Source organism: Coccinella septempunctata, chromosome 7 (genome assembly GCF_907165205.1).
Source record: "Coccinella septempunctata chromosome 7, icCocSept1.1, whole genome shotgun sequence".
Lineage (NCBI taxonomy): Eukaryota > Metazoa > Arthropoda > Insecta > Coleoptera > Coccinellidae > Coccinella > Coccinella septempunctata.
In genome coordinates, this window is record NC_058195.1 from 7,564,384 (window position 1) to 7,579,300 (window position 14,917).

The 14,917-nt window shown below is 38.1% G+C and overlaps 1 protein-coding gene across 10 annotated transcripts in view; it reads left to right on the forward strand.

Annotated features, from left to right (window-relative positions):
* Window positions 1-14,917, forward strand: part of LOC123317479 (rap1 GTPase-activating protein 1) — a 345,747-nt gene that overhangs the window by 265,811 nt on the left and 65,019 nt on the right. Inside the window, exon 1 of one of the 10 annotated variants that reach the window (XM_044904046.1) lies at window positions 6,394-6,984. The exons of the other annotated variants lie outside the window; for them this stretch is intronic. Within the exon in view, the coding sequence (XP_044759981.1) occupies window positions 6,850-6,984 (135 nt within the window). The 5' untranslated portion in view covers window positions 6,394-6,849. Of the gene's footprint in view, window positions 1-6,393; window positions 6,985-14,917 lie in introns of those variants that run through there. 10 annotated transcript variants of the gene reach the window in all.

A 14,917-nucleotide genomic window follows, 5' to 3' on the forward strand; every position in this document is an offset into this window, starting at 1 on the left:
TTTGTTTCCTTGGCTCTCTAGACCTCCCCATCTTTCACCTATGGAACACGTCTGGGACATTATGTGAAGAAGATTACTGTGTTTATACCATTCTCCACAGAATCTAGTGGCACTTCTATATGAGGTACAAATTACTTGGATGAAATATATCATTGGGGAATCGGCCATCTTATTAGGAGTGTGGCCTGAGGGGTTTTTGAATGCATAAGACATTGGAGGTTCTACTCAAATTCTCACTGATGCTGGGTGTTCTGTTTTATGTGACTCTCGACCAGTTTTATAATATACAGGGTGTTTTCAAAGGTAGAACTCATGAAAATAAGTCGTTTAACCAAAAATTGTCTATATAAAATATCCAAGATAGCTGAGATACAACCCCTAGAAGTTCGACAAAATTTCATTGAATTTCAAGTAGGGGACTGTGGAAGGTGACTCCGGCATCGCAAAAACGAAACAAAACATGAACATATGACTGTACAATGAATGATGATGCAAGTTCATCGGATTAGATGCATCAGGTCACTTTTGAGAGAATCATAATTGTTGTATAGTGCAATTAAGGGTGAAAAAAAAATATAGAAAATCGAGGCAGTTTCTTGAAAGAGCTCATGTTAGTTATGTTGAAAAAGTGCTATGATGTTTCTCCATTTCAACCCATTTTTACGACTATTGTTGGAATGTTCGAACAAGAAGAATGTGATGCCCATTGTGAAAAAATTCGTGAATAATTAAGACGAATTTCACTGGTGAGATTTTGAAGTATTATTCTATTTTTTACAATTGTGTCCTAAGTCTCTTCTGTCAGTTGGTATCGACATGAACCATTTCATAAAATCGTGTAAGTTAATAAGAAATAATGAGAACAATTCGACAATACTAAGTTTCCATTTTCATTACCACGTAAATATCGAACAAGCCAATATCCTAAACGAAACCACATGGTCGAATCAGGAGTTTTTTTCCTACTGCTTTGCGATAATTCAGCTAACAAACGGTCGAGGGTCGTATTAGGATCTATTTCAGTTTTGTATAGATGATTTTTGGTGAAACGCTTCATTTTGACCAGTTATACCTTCTGTTGAAAAAAAGCCTCACCTTCAAATACCCCCTGTATTTATTTCGAAGCCCCTTTTATTTTGAAGCTTCATTTAATTCAATTTTCAATAGTAAGTACAAGGAATTTATTATGAAACTGGCCGTCAGTATACAGGGTGACTAGTACATATATTTCAAAAGTTGATTATTGAGGCCAAAAGAAACACTTTTTTCCTCTACCATTTTTTCCTATTCGGTACTGATAAAAAGATCCTAGCCATTTTAAGTTTTCATGATGAGCTGTGCCACCCCTGGAAAAACACAGTTACCGTCAAAATAACTAGCCTAATCTGTGACAGTACAGATATGTGGATCTTTTACAGAAATGTATTCAGCCAATTTACCCAAGAGTTGAGTTCTTCAAATTTTTTGTATTCTTATGGTACGTACCTAATGGTCATAATGAGAAAACTGAAAGACGTAGGTGATATCTTGTGTTCGAAAAAGATTCATCAAATAAATGAAAAACCATATTCCGAAATTCATTTCATTCGATAAAACCGTTTGTGAGATGGAATCAAGAATAACATTTTTTCATGGTTTTTCAACAGCCTGTATCTTTAAAACCGGGCCGATTCGGCAAAAATTGTAAAGTATTATACAAAAGTGTTTCTTTTTACCCCAAGAATCTACTGTTATATATATTTGTACGAGTCAATAAGACATCGAAAACATGTACATTTCAGAAATATTCACGCTATCGACACTATAGCGTTCTCGCTCTGAAACACTTCTTCGTCCTGCGGTTACTTCAATCATCCCGTGGTACAATACTCCGCGTTCTCTCTCGAAATCCCCATATGATTAATGCCCGGACCACACGTCTCTCGAAAGCCATTGAAAAAAACCACTTCATAACGCCATCCCATCTCGGGCATAATGGGAAGTATGGGAACGGAAAAATAGCACCATTGTGAGGTCGGGACGCTTATTTTAATAAATTGTGGGCGAAGGGGTGCAGCGGGGGAGCACGTGAAGTCTTCGGTTACATACTACTCGTACATATAAAGTTCCAACGTTTTGGAGGAACGAACGATGGATTTGCTACGAATTCAATTTCTTGCGGTGTAGGTGTCGGGTATCGGCGGTGAGTAGAAACCGCGGGTACTAAAAGCAATTCGCTTCGAATGTAATACGTTTTGCGGTGAAAAAATAGTCGAATTTGCGTTGGGGTGCGTCTGATGTACGAGGGAAGGTCAGAAGTACGAGTGTTTTTCACGAAATTGGGATTTTGGGTCGATTTTTAAGCATGCCCAGGTGGTTCCCATGAGTTCTGCTTAGGAATATTGTAGTTGATCCAGTTTTCATCATCATTGACTGAATGTCAGATAAGATTGGGTACAAAATACCAATTTTTGTGGGATACGAAACTGGAAGTAAATGGTCTTACACGGAATAAAAGAAACTCGCTCTGAACTTTCCGAATTTTTCACCTTCAGCGGTTTTCGAGTAATCATGGTTAAAAGAGCATAAAAGCTTCAGTTTCTTTTCTCAAAGAGCTTGTTGCGACCAGTTTTCGCTGAGCTGTTGGACTTTGTATGAAGACCGATCATTTTGTCCTTGATTACGGATATCTCAGCAACCAATGTCCGCGCAGAGAATTGAAGATGGGTTTCAGAAACTCGGATAAATCATCTACAAGGTTGAGCCATTTCCATTCCTAGAGTTTAGCCGATTAGTGGTCGCTTTGGTCTTTGATAAAAGAAATCGAAGTTGACATAAATAGAGTCATTCGGGGCAACTGTGCGCACTTTTGCCTTTCGAGCCATACCCTGTTTCAAATGTTGAAGCTAGGAAAATTAAAACATATTCATAAGATAGAGAATTTTCTAATCAATAAGAAAACATCAAAAAGCAAACAAACAAGAACGTTTTCTTTCCGCAAAAAAGAATTTAATAGAGAAAGTCGGAGTGCGTTCACATGCCCCGTATTGCGGGTAAGTGTGCGCACCCTCACGGGGTAAGTGAACGCAGTGCTTAGTGAACCACACAATCAAAACAAATTACAAAATAATGTCATCAAAATGTTACAATATTAGAGAAATGCTGTTTATTGTCAATACAGAAGCGCCTTTTTACAAGCAGTGCATTATTTTTCGTGCCACAATTCTTGGTGAACACAACACTTGATACATTCCCCTGTTGGTGGCTCTTCATATTTTTCTGAACAAATAGGACAATATTGATCGAGTCTTAACCAAGAAAATCAACAATGTCATAATTTATTCCTCACTGAACTAATGCCCATATAATGAATCTATGCGCACACTTACCCGCGCACACTTTCCCCAGTAAGCCAATATTTGAATTGACGTTCTTATAGAGTTGAGCAGCTAAGAGAACCTAAAATTTTTTTATTATATATTTAGATTAATATGCCCATGATCGAATAAAATATTGAGGGACTCGGAACTTGGACCTGGCAGAATGTGCAAAGATGCTAAAAATTAACAAGAAAACTAGTGAATTTGATTGATTGCAAATAAAAAGTTAAAGAAACGTGGCACGGCGCACTCCTATGAAAAACCAATATGGCGATTCTGCGCCTTTGCTTCACCCAAATGAACCCCTCTTTCATACATTGCATAGTCGAGATATACGCACTGCGCACACTTACCCACTGCGCTCAGTTACCCCTGACTCCAAAGAGTTTAACAAATGTCTAATTCTGTTCTGTCCTGTTAGTCTCAATCTCCTTGTACATGTCGAAAATGGTCTCTGTATGGGATTCGACCAGTAACTTTTGCCATTCTCTTCTGTATACGTTGTCGGAATTTGGCGCAGAGTTTGAAAACGAAATCGCGTTAGAATATGAGTAAACACGGTAAAGTACGTCAGAATCGCATATATATTGTTTCGGAATCTAAATTAAGGACCATTGTTGTCGACACATGCGATACCGTGGTTTATTCAAGAGAACTGGGTTACGAATTTGTTCGGTTCTCGAGTTTAATTAAAGTTTTCTGTGTACCTCTGACGCGGATGAAGCGATTGTATCGTGAAAACGCCCCTAGATAAGGTGGTTTGAATACCGGCTAGGTATACGGGTTATATTCCGGACATCCAAGTTAGACTTGGATAATCAAAACGTGCCATTCATGTTTTCTAATTTATATATTTTGTTAATGTAAATGGGAAGAAAAATTGGCAGCTGGAAAATCTTGTTCAGGCGACGCAGGCTACGATAACTTCCATCGGTGCACACCTGTGCAGTCCCCATAACTCACCTATAAATATCGCAGAAGGTCCAGATGCTGGAAAACGCCCGGAAAACTATTTCCATCGGATAAATCTCCACTGCCCCAGTTATAATCCTGATAAATCAAAAATTCCATTATGCACCTCGATGTATTATTAAGTTAGATCGGGCTTCTGCGATTTCGCAGTCGGTTTCACCGTCCGGACAATAAAGATTCCCTAATTACGGTGGAGTTCTGCCCGTTTCAGGGAAAATTTTCCCTCCGAGCTGAGCGCCACTTTGGGTTAGTTATCACCGTTTCTGGGTGGCTAATAGGGGATAGAATAGGGTAGAACTTTTGCACTAAATTTTTTCCTGTTAGGTTTTTTTTTCTCTCGATACTCATTTTCGTTTACCATTTCCAATGTATACGAGGGTATATTGAAAAATTCTTAGCCCACTATAGAACCAAACAAAATTTCAATGTCAAAATATTTTATTACTCAAAAATATTCTCCTCTTAATTGGATACATTTATTACAGCGAACCTACAACGTCTCTAGACCTTTCATAAAAAAATGTTTCTTCTTGCCTTGCAAACCCGACCTCCACAGCTTTTATTACCACCTCGTTGGAAGAAAATTTACGATCTTTTAAACTTTTTTTCAGTTGAGGAAAGAGACGATAGTCGGATGGAGCCAAATCTGGTGAATAAGGGGGGTGTTCTAGTAATTCAAACCCTAAATCAAGTATTTTTTGGATGGCAACATGAGATTTGTGTGCAGGGGCGTTGTCCTGCAAAAACAAGACACCTTTGGATAGCTTTCCGCGTCTTTTCTCTTTAATTTTTTCCCCTAGAGTGGTCAGTAATGCCGAATAGTAATCTCCGGTTATTGTTCTACCCTTATCCAAAAAATCAATCATGATTACTCCATGGCAATCCCAAAAAACTGAAGCAAGAACTTTTCCAGCAGATTTTTGGACAAGAAACTTCTTAGGTCTTGGAGAACCAGAGTGTCGCTATTCCATCGATTGTTGCTTTGTTTCTGGATAGTAGAAATGTACTCAAGTCTCATCCATAGTAACAATTCGGTTCAAGAAGTCTACATCGTTTTCAAATCGAGGACATATCGAACGCGATGCTTCTACACTTGCACGATTTTGGTCAACATTCAAACATTTGGGGATCCATTTTGCAGCAATTTTTCTCATGTCCAAATTGACGTGAACTATTTGATGAACGCATTCGTATGAAATATTCAATGCTTCAGATATCCATTTCAGCCCAATTCGACGGTCTGATAAAATCTTGTCATGAACTGCATCGATATTTTCGGGGACTGACACAGAAACTGGCCTTTCTGATCGGTCATCATCTTCAATAGAAAATTTACCTCTTTTGAAGCTTGCAGTCCAATTTTTCACGGTCGCATACGAAGGACATTGATCGCCAATGGTATTAATCATATCTTTGTAAATCTGCTTACCCCTTTACCCTCTTAAATACAGTTACTTGAGATGATGGCTCGATACTCCAATTTTTCGATTTTCACAATTTCGGTGGATATCTTCTTTCTTTCAATTTATTGCGTAACTCTGGTTTACTCTTTTGACCTCAAACTTCACACTGACACTTCGAATGAGTTATTGTTCGTTGCTATGGTAACGCAATTCTTTTTTTATGCATGGAACTGGTCTAGGCTTACTGGATATCAATACATATTCGTAATCCCTAGACATTGTCCCATTTTGATTACTGGCTCACTTCTTTCGGACATATCGAAAACTGGATCGTCAAAAAACGAAGCATTAGGCGTATGGCTTTATCTTTCTGTGTTGTATAATGGGAGACAACGAACATATCGAAAATTCAAAGGTATATGTGTGAAAAAAGCACCCATTTTTGACACCCTATGTCTCAACATGTTAGCATATTTAGCTGCACATTTCTTCGCGAGATATCTCAATGTTCACGGACAAGGGATCACCATGTGTAGGGTGAAAAAATATGCGCCTAGGCGCCCGCACGCCAGATCCGAACTTTCAAATCCCCCGGAACCGGTCGAACGGTTCCGAATCCGAACGAGTCCGGACTCCTTCTCTCCATTCATACGACGGCCGTCAGTTCGTTTCCTCGCTCTACACGATTGACGTTACGAGCAACCTGCCGTCGCCTTGCGCTCGAGTGCATAGCCGCCGCGACGACGTCAAGTGCATCATCCCTTATCCAAGTCCGGCGAAATTTCCGGATACGAACCGTGCGACGCGTCGCGCGCACCCCCTTACCTTCCGTTCTCACGCGCGTCCGGTTTCGATGACACAGAAACGGAGCAACTTGGATCCTCCGCATCGGCACAATCAGCGCATATGTGGCCGTTCGCAAAAAGTTGACATGTAAATAATTTATCGGTGTAGAACTATTATAATTCAGCCTACTTGGTTCCGAGTTGTGTTGTTTCATGTCGCTTTTTAACCTGTGTCGTTTTCTGTTTTGAGTGTTTATTTGTTATTTTTTTAACCCTTTGACCCCCCCTTCCGATGGATTCAGACCTGTTGTGCCGCGTTTGAGAGGCTAGATGCGTACCCTCGCTGATTCGGACAGGAACACCTTGCCCAGAGGGTGGGTTAGGCAGGCGGTGATGGGAATGCTCAAGTGGAAGGACGTTCCCACAACCAGGGACGACATCATAATAAGGGGAGGAAGTTTGAAGGTAAATTGTTTGGGGGGATAGATGCCAGATGAGCGAGAGGTGAAATTCTGCAAGATTTGACGGATAAGAGCCGCTTCTGAAGGGCTGGATGCGTTTTTAAAGTGACTCAAGGTTCCTTTGGTTGTGGGGTTGAAGGAACAGTTTTATGTTCCTGGGGAATCGAACCTTAATCAATTTGAGTTGCCCTACTGGCCCTTTTGGCTCTTGGAGCATTCAAAATTGAAGAATCATATTCTTGGAATTACCGAAACAACGAAATTTGAGGGGTGTAAAGGAAAAGTTGCGAGAAAATTAAATTTTTGTCGAAAGACAGGTTGAGTTTTTCATATAATTCTTTATTTAGAAATCTGACAGAAATTAAATTGAGCTTACTTCTATGAGATCGTCTTCTCTTATCCGCTTAGTAGGGAATTTAAGTTCGAAGATAATTCCAGCCATTATAACTTACCCTCGAACTTACCCTACATACCTGTTGATAACTTATTTGTTTCTCCAAAATCTTTACTTTCAGCGAAAAATCACAATAGACCTTATTGGTCCAAAATGAATGAAACTATCGAAAATAAATTATTCAATGTTTAATGGTATAATATCGAGGAGAAAAAATGTTAGGGTTGGCTTCTCTACCCCTTGGTATTATAGGGAAAAACTGAATTTCACGAGTTTTCTAAGAAAAACATTCAAAGTTGCTTATCAGGTGCCATATCTTTGGGGAGCTGCTCAAGCATTATAAAAGACACACACTTTTTTTTGACAAAGAATCGCCCCTTGAATTCTACTATTCATTTACACCCTGTACAGGTTGGACAAAATTCGTTGTCTACTGAGAGGATCTCGAGAACTATAGCAACTAGAAGAAAACGGATGACACATTTCAGAGAAACAAAGAATGGTGAAAACCGCAGCCTCCTACGATACTTCGTTTTTGAGTTTGAGAATTTCGTAAAGTTCTCATAACTTTTTTGTCTTTGAAGTCTGAATCTGAAACTTGAACCCTCTAAAGGCACTTTTTCACGTAGAATCCACTGATGAGCTTGAAATATTTTTCATTTCGAATCTTTAGGTGAACTTTTTTGAATTTTTCTAAATGCAAACTTTTATTGAATTTGTTATTTTTAAATTGGAAAAAATCTTTTGTCAGTAGATTCTACGTATAAAAGTGCCTCAGAAGGTTCAAATTTCAGAACTGTAACTTCAAAGACGAAAAAGTTATGAGAATTTTTCGAAATCGTCAAAATCTCAATTTTTGTGTATAACTCCAAATCTAAAAATGATAGGCCGATTCTGTTTTCAGATTTGGATTAGTCATGAAAAAAAAGCCCGAGAATGTGTCATCCGTTTTCTTCTAGCTGCCATAGTTCTCGAGATCCCCTCAGTAGACAACGAATTTTGCCCACCCTGTACATTGCCATACTACTTATTAATATAACGCTCTTTATGTAGTTCAGCTTTATTGATTCTTTGAAAATTCCATCTTCATGTGGTGAACAACTTCCCCTTTCAATTTAGAATGGAAATTCTCTAAATACTCCAAGTAGCGTTACTCCTGCTGAAAAAAAAATGATTTCGAACCCATGCCGGACATAACGACAAATCCCAGATCCTCCCACCTAAACGTCGCCGATCCTTCGAAACAGGCTGCTCCCAACAGTCTTGTTTATTATGCTAATTTCTGGACCATGCCCCCTCCGAACAACAACAATTATAATAATACGGAATGAATACACGAAACAGGTTTGGCGGGCGATAAACGGCGTCGTCCTGGAAACGTGGTTTACGGCAGTTAAAACCCAGATAAAAAGCGTTAAATCTCGCACCTGTACGGAACGAAGCAATCGTTGTAGCACGTCCTCTAATTTCTCTAAAAGCAACGTATAGAGAGAGGATCTAGCACCTAATCATCGGTACAATTAAGCGAGGTTTATCTGGGAAACGTGCGAAAACAGACCGAAGAGGTGAAAACGTAGGTGTTTCGATGTATCGTCGATGTTGGTCCCTGTGGAAATGTTTGTTTTGAAATTATAAACACGTAGAAGGCTCGATTGTGTTCCTCGGCGCTAGATATCCGACCTGTTTTTCAATGGAGCGAATGCGAGTTTAACGAGAAAAAAATTTAACCGTTTGTTTCGTCAGATGATAAGGGGATTTTTAGTTATTGCGGTTGTGAAAGGTGGTATCAAAATTATGGAGTCGACGACCAATTGGATTCGGATTGGTGTTGATACTCCCGACCACAGAGTTCATCGATTAAACCGAAAGATTCGTTTATTGGTTTGTTGACATTAATGACTCTTGGGAAACGCTGTAAATTTCGGGAATACTGTAACATTAACAAAATTTCAAATCAGAATTTGCTTGTTGAATACAGTTTGGCTGTCGGTACATAAAATTCGAGATTTTTCCTTTCTCAATAATGAACTATTCTACGTTTTCTATTTTTTTTTTTAAATTAAGCCCACCTAAGAGAGCTTCATCGTTTTTTACGAGGTTTGAACGCTATTCAACAGTTCAACATAGATCCTTCAGCTAAACTAATTAACAGCTCTGTCAAAATCAAATAAAAGCCGTTTCATTTCTCACGTGAGTGAGAATATTTGATTTGATTCATGGCCTCATTTCAATGCTTCAACTTACACGTGAGAAAAATTTGATGGCTACAACAATGGATAACAAAAAATTAAGCCAAGTTGAGTACATCTATACTGTTATCCAACGAAAATATTTTCATTTAATATCATAACGTCATTGCGATTGAGCTCACTTGGTTTTTTCACTTCGTCGACAATTTCAAATAAAACAGGAAATCTATATCATTTTTTCAGTACTTCTTCAATCTTCAATCGAAAAAAATTAATGGATGACTTTTTTTGGGATCTCTGGCAGTATTTTTTCAGTTATTTATAGCGCTAATGCACAGTTTCATTAAACGAAGATTAAATTCTTAAACCACGCATAGAAATGCTATCAAATAAAGACGGCTTAAGAATTAATGATCTGGAACTACTTATGTATTTTTTTTTTTGGATCTTATAGAATATTCTTCCGTTTTTCGAACTTTCACTCGTCAGTTTTGCAATTATTCAACAATCGTTAAAACGAAACTATAAGGAAGGTTGTTATCGCTTTCGATTAGTTCTTGTTATGTGGATTATGTCGGACAACCATTACTTGAATATGGATGCGTTGTTTATTTATATTCCCGAGTCGTTGCAATAGAAACAATGCTTGCTAGGCGATAAGCTTATATGTTCCCCCTAAGGTGTACTGCATTCTTGCAATCAACTCAATTTGCTACTGGTTGTTCGTAATTGGAATCTCCGTCTTGTAAGAAAGCTTCTACGATGGATTAATCGTGAAGTCCAAAGATGATTTAGCATTTCCAGTTGCAAAAAAAAACTGTCCAATAATTTTTTCGAGCTAGGTGAGTAAGAGTTGGAATAAATTGTTTCCTACGAATTTCGGTGGATGGCATTGGCTTCTGATTTTTTAACAAAGTCCTGTGTAAAAGTTCCAACCAGAGTTTTAAATTTGAGCTAATATTATTATGAAATTCTCATGAAAGATTAAAAACCAAATATTTCGAAGAGTTGGATAAATCCCAATCTGTAATCGTCCAAAATATTTTGGCACACAATCTTGGATATGTTTGAGAATTCTAACAGATTTATTTACATCCTATCAATTTTTTTTTATTTCAAGTTTATGACACGATAATGAAAACTGCATGTATGGACAAAGTTTCATTACTATTTGTTCAAAATTTTCCTCACAAGGTCCGAACAATAAATTCGACAGTTTTTGGTGAATATGAAAAGTAACCATGAAATACTTCAAGTTAAGACCAAATTTCAATGGTAAAAACGAGTTATGTATTTGTTCGTTTGCATGTATTATATATATGTAAGTTTTTTATTTGTAGTTTATAGCTTTATTACCATGTTCTGAATTTTTCCATAATTTTTTTCCAACATAGAAAATAATTGCTGTTGGATGACAATGATTTTTTCGTTTTCATTTCTTCTTTGATCGAATAGAAATATTTTCCATTCTTTCTCAACAGTTTACTTAGATCAGAATGAAAACGATGGTACTTAAATGTGAGAATTCGTTTTTTTTTTCCAATTTATTCAGGTCTATTATTGTAAATGGAAAAATTATAACCGTGGTATCTGGAAATCCATTATAACGATTGTCATTACCTAATATCTCCCAAGGTCAAGTCGAACCTTCCATTCCGATTCGGGATTCCGAAAAACGAAACACGCGAGCGGAAAATTGACGGCACCGATCGACCGACTGACTCCTGATCCGAGAGTGATATACGTCGATCGAACGAACGAACCATAATACGTTGTCCCTTATAATCGCGTTTGTTTCAGGAATGCAATCTACCCTTCCCAGGCGCAATTTACATTTCATATCGTCGGAAGCCGAAAATTCACGCGTGGCTTCAAGTGTGAAGGTGAATATATACGCTAGTCTAGTGAGACTAGCGTATATATTCGGGGAACGAAACCCCTCTAGCGTGCAACGCAAAGGTTTTACGTTTCTTTGTACGGCTTCCAGCGTGGAAATATTCTCATGGGGGCTACGCGGGGTAAGACTCCACGACGGGACCACAAAGGACGCGGGTCCGCTTTTGAGAATCTACGGGGAAAACCGCCATCGATGCAAATTTCTCCCATCTAAATTCAACAATTCACGGTTCGGGAAATCGATGGAATGGCCATCCAGGAGCCCGGATTTGAGACCAACTTATTTTTTTTTTTTTGATTCGAGGGAGAGCTTTCGTATTTCACTTGCTCGGGTCAAGTTCCTAGTTTGAAATGAACTATAAATGTTGGTCTGAAGCCGTAGGCGACTGGATTACTTGCATATAATTCCCCTTGTAATTCCCAGAAGAGTGATGATACTGATTATAACGAATGGGTGTAATCAAGTGTTTTGGGCAGATGGGGAAGGTATCATTTACGTTCCTGACACTACCTGTAGACGCGTTCTTTCTAGACTGGTTAATAATGGTGGTTAATTGTTTTTTGAAAGGTCTACCTACGTATACTTCATTCACTTTTATTTTAGCAGTCGGTTGGCCATGGAAATTTGACACATTTCACTCTGTATAGTACGAAAATGTGGGGTTATGAAGCTTGTCAAAGCATTTTTAGGTTTTAAATCAACGCTATGTTGCCCGCTCTACGTAAAAGTCTCTGTTATTACGTATTTTATCACAATGTCGAATTTCTTCGGAAAATATGTGATGAACATAATTGAAGTTTATACAAACTGATTGAAGGCATACCAGATCCAGTTATTTGCATGGAAATACAAGAGATCAGTATAATATCATAATATGAACTAGCTTGAGGAGAGTTAATATTCGTTATCTTCTTTGGCTAAAGTTTGAATACGTTACATCAGTTGTAGATTTCAAAAATATTAACCAGAAGATAAAATGCATATGATGCAGTGGTTGGGAATGGGTTTCTCACGAAGAAATCAACAGATAGTTACAAGAATGTTAAATTGTTCAACAAAAATCATCTTGCATCAATATAAGTAAAAGGAACTGAAGGAAGTTTCAAGTTAAGATGAACTTCACCTTTTAACAAAAATTTCACATGAATAAACAATCAACAGGACAACTGGCGGGTATTTTTGGCTGTTCATCTTAATACGTTGATGTAATAATAATAATTAGGTATTTATTAGTACCTTAAGACATTTACATTGTATAGGACAAGTCAAATGAAAAATAGAAAAATCCATTTTAGGGAACTATGAAATGATATGAAATGATATTTATCGAAAATCCTGTTGTAAACTTTTCGCATTAATTAACTCAAACATAAAATTCTCAAATGCCACCACTTTTTTGGGTCTCCCAATAGAAGGAAATTCTTTGTCACCCTCTTCATTCACAATCTTTCTGGTTGTGGAAATATCCAGCTGAAATATAAGTCGTTTAGATTCAGATGAAACATTATATAAATTCTCTTACATTGAATATGTTCGCTACCGTCTGACGTATTGTGGATTTTAGAATATCAGGGTACAACTATTTGAATGAGCGGACCTGAATTCCAAATAGCACTTCCTGAAACCCTGTTTCTTTTTTCAATCACTTTCGGCATTTTCGTAATAAAAATTGATATTAGTTGTGGCAACGGCGTTATGACATTAACGACATTTCATGAGTGCCAACCTAACTTCGTTATAGTTACAAAAACTTGAGAAAATTATTTCATGGCCAACCGACTGCTAAAATAAATTTGATTGAAGTATAGATTCCTCGAGCCCAGACGTTTAATAATGACTCGTTCCAGATGTCCAACGTTTGACGTATTTAAATTAACCTCTCTCAGGATTTTTCCAAAATTCGATGGATACGAGGAGAATAAACATTTGCGTGCTTATCTCTCGAGTACGTCCCTTAGAAGCACTAAATTTTATCGATTCTCAAGGCCTCGATTTGTACTACATCTCGCTGACCCACTTCCAATGTTGCATTCTTCAGCCATATCTTTCTCGAAATGGTTCGTTCAATCGTCTCGAATCTCATCTGTCGTGAATTCCTAGAATTTTACCTGGAGGTTATTCGACAATGACAGCATCGACAGGGGAATTGCGTTTCAGAGAGATAGGACGTTTGGAAATAGCCGATTTTGACGTCGACGAACTGACCAAGAAAGATCGGAGAGATTGTCGCATTTGTTGATTGATTCTAGAACTACCTTTCAGGTCTTGAATTGATGCCCTTACGTCGAGAATCAGAGGATTCCAGTGAAAATATATCATCACCACACTACGAATCTCTTTTATCGAACAATGGGTGTAGAAGAAATTATTCTTTGTGCGTATTTCCTCATCAATTTTGCAGGGTTTGTGAGCTGAATTTCATCCATCACTAGAACAAATGCGATTTCCTCAATTAGCCTTTTTTCGAAAGGATCCTTATCAAAGTTCAATCTCACTTAGAGGTGAGTAATGTACATAACATTGGAAGATGTTATCGTTTCCTACTTTTCGATAACGTGGTCATTAGTACCCTGGACGACATGATTCCAGTTAACCGTCAGTCTCTTCGTATGTTGTGCAGTGGTTTTATCAGTGCACTAGGTGGTCTAAGGATGGAAGACGAGGAATATCTTTTGATAGTTGAGGTGAATCATTGTTTGTTACCTTTTCTCCGATGTAGGGAAAACGTATGTGTTTTTAACCGAACTGGATAGAAATATTTGGATATGGAAACTTAATTTTTATCGATGATTAGGTTTATCAACTTCTTGCTATAGAAGCCGCAGAATATGTAGATGGGATGGAGACAGTTCATCAGATTTCTAAGCATATTGGTATGACCTGCATAGGCCTTTTCATGTACAGCTCTCATGCATCATTATCCTGATTTTACTGAGTAGCAAGATCGTACCTATCAGGGGCTCTTGTACGAGTTTGGAGAAACAATTGTGTTTTGTGGGTTTGGTCTCCTGCCTCAAAATACGACTATAAATGATGTCAGTAAGGCCTCTGAACCGAACACTCTGAAAGTGACATATCAGAGTGTTTTTTTGAGAAGAACAACCCGACCAAAGTATCTTAGGAGATGTGTATTGTTCCCCTTTCAAGAGGAAGCAGTTCTTCATTGGGAGGATCAATATCCTCACGCTTTTTTGAGTTCAAAGGTCATCATCATCATCACTCATCATCATTGCTGTATCCTGTTGCCGGGAATGAATCTACAAAAAGACCAAAAAAAGAAAAAAAAAATGAAAAAGAAGAGAAAAAGAGAAAAAAGTGCCAACAGACTTATAATTGCGATTGTGTGCTCTCCTGTGACTGTAAAGACCCAACCGTGACCTACAGATCCTTCCACACTCCGGGCATGGATAGTCACCAACCAGATCTGGCCGCCGCTGTATCCTTCTCGAGACTCCAT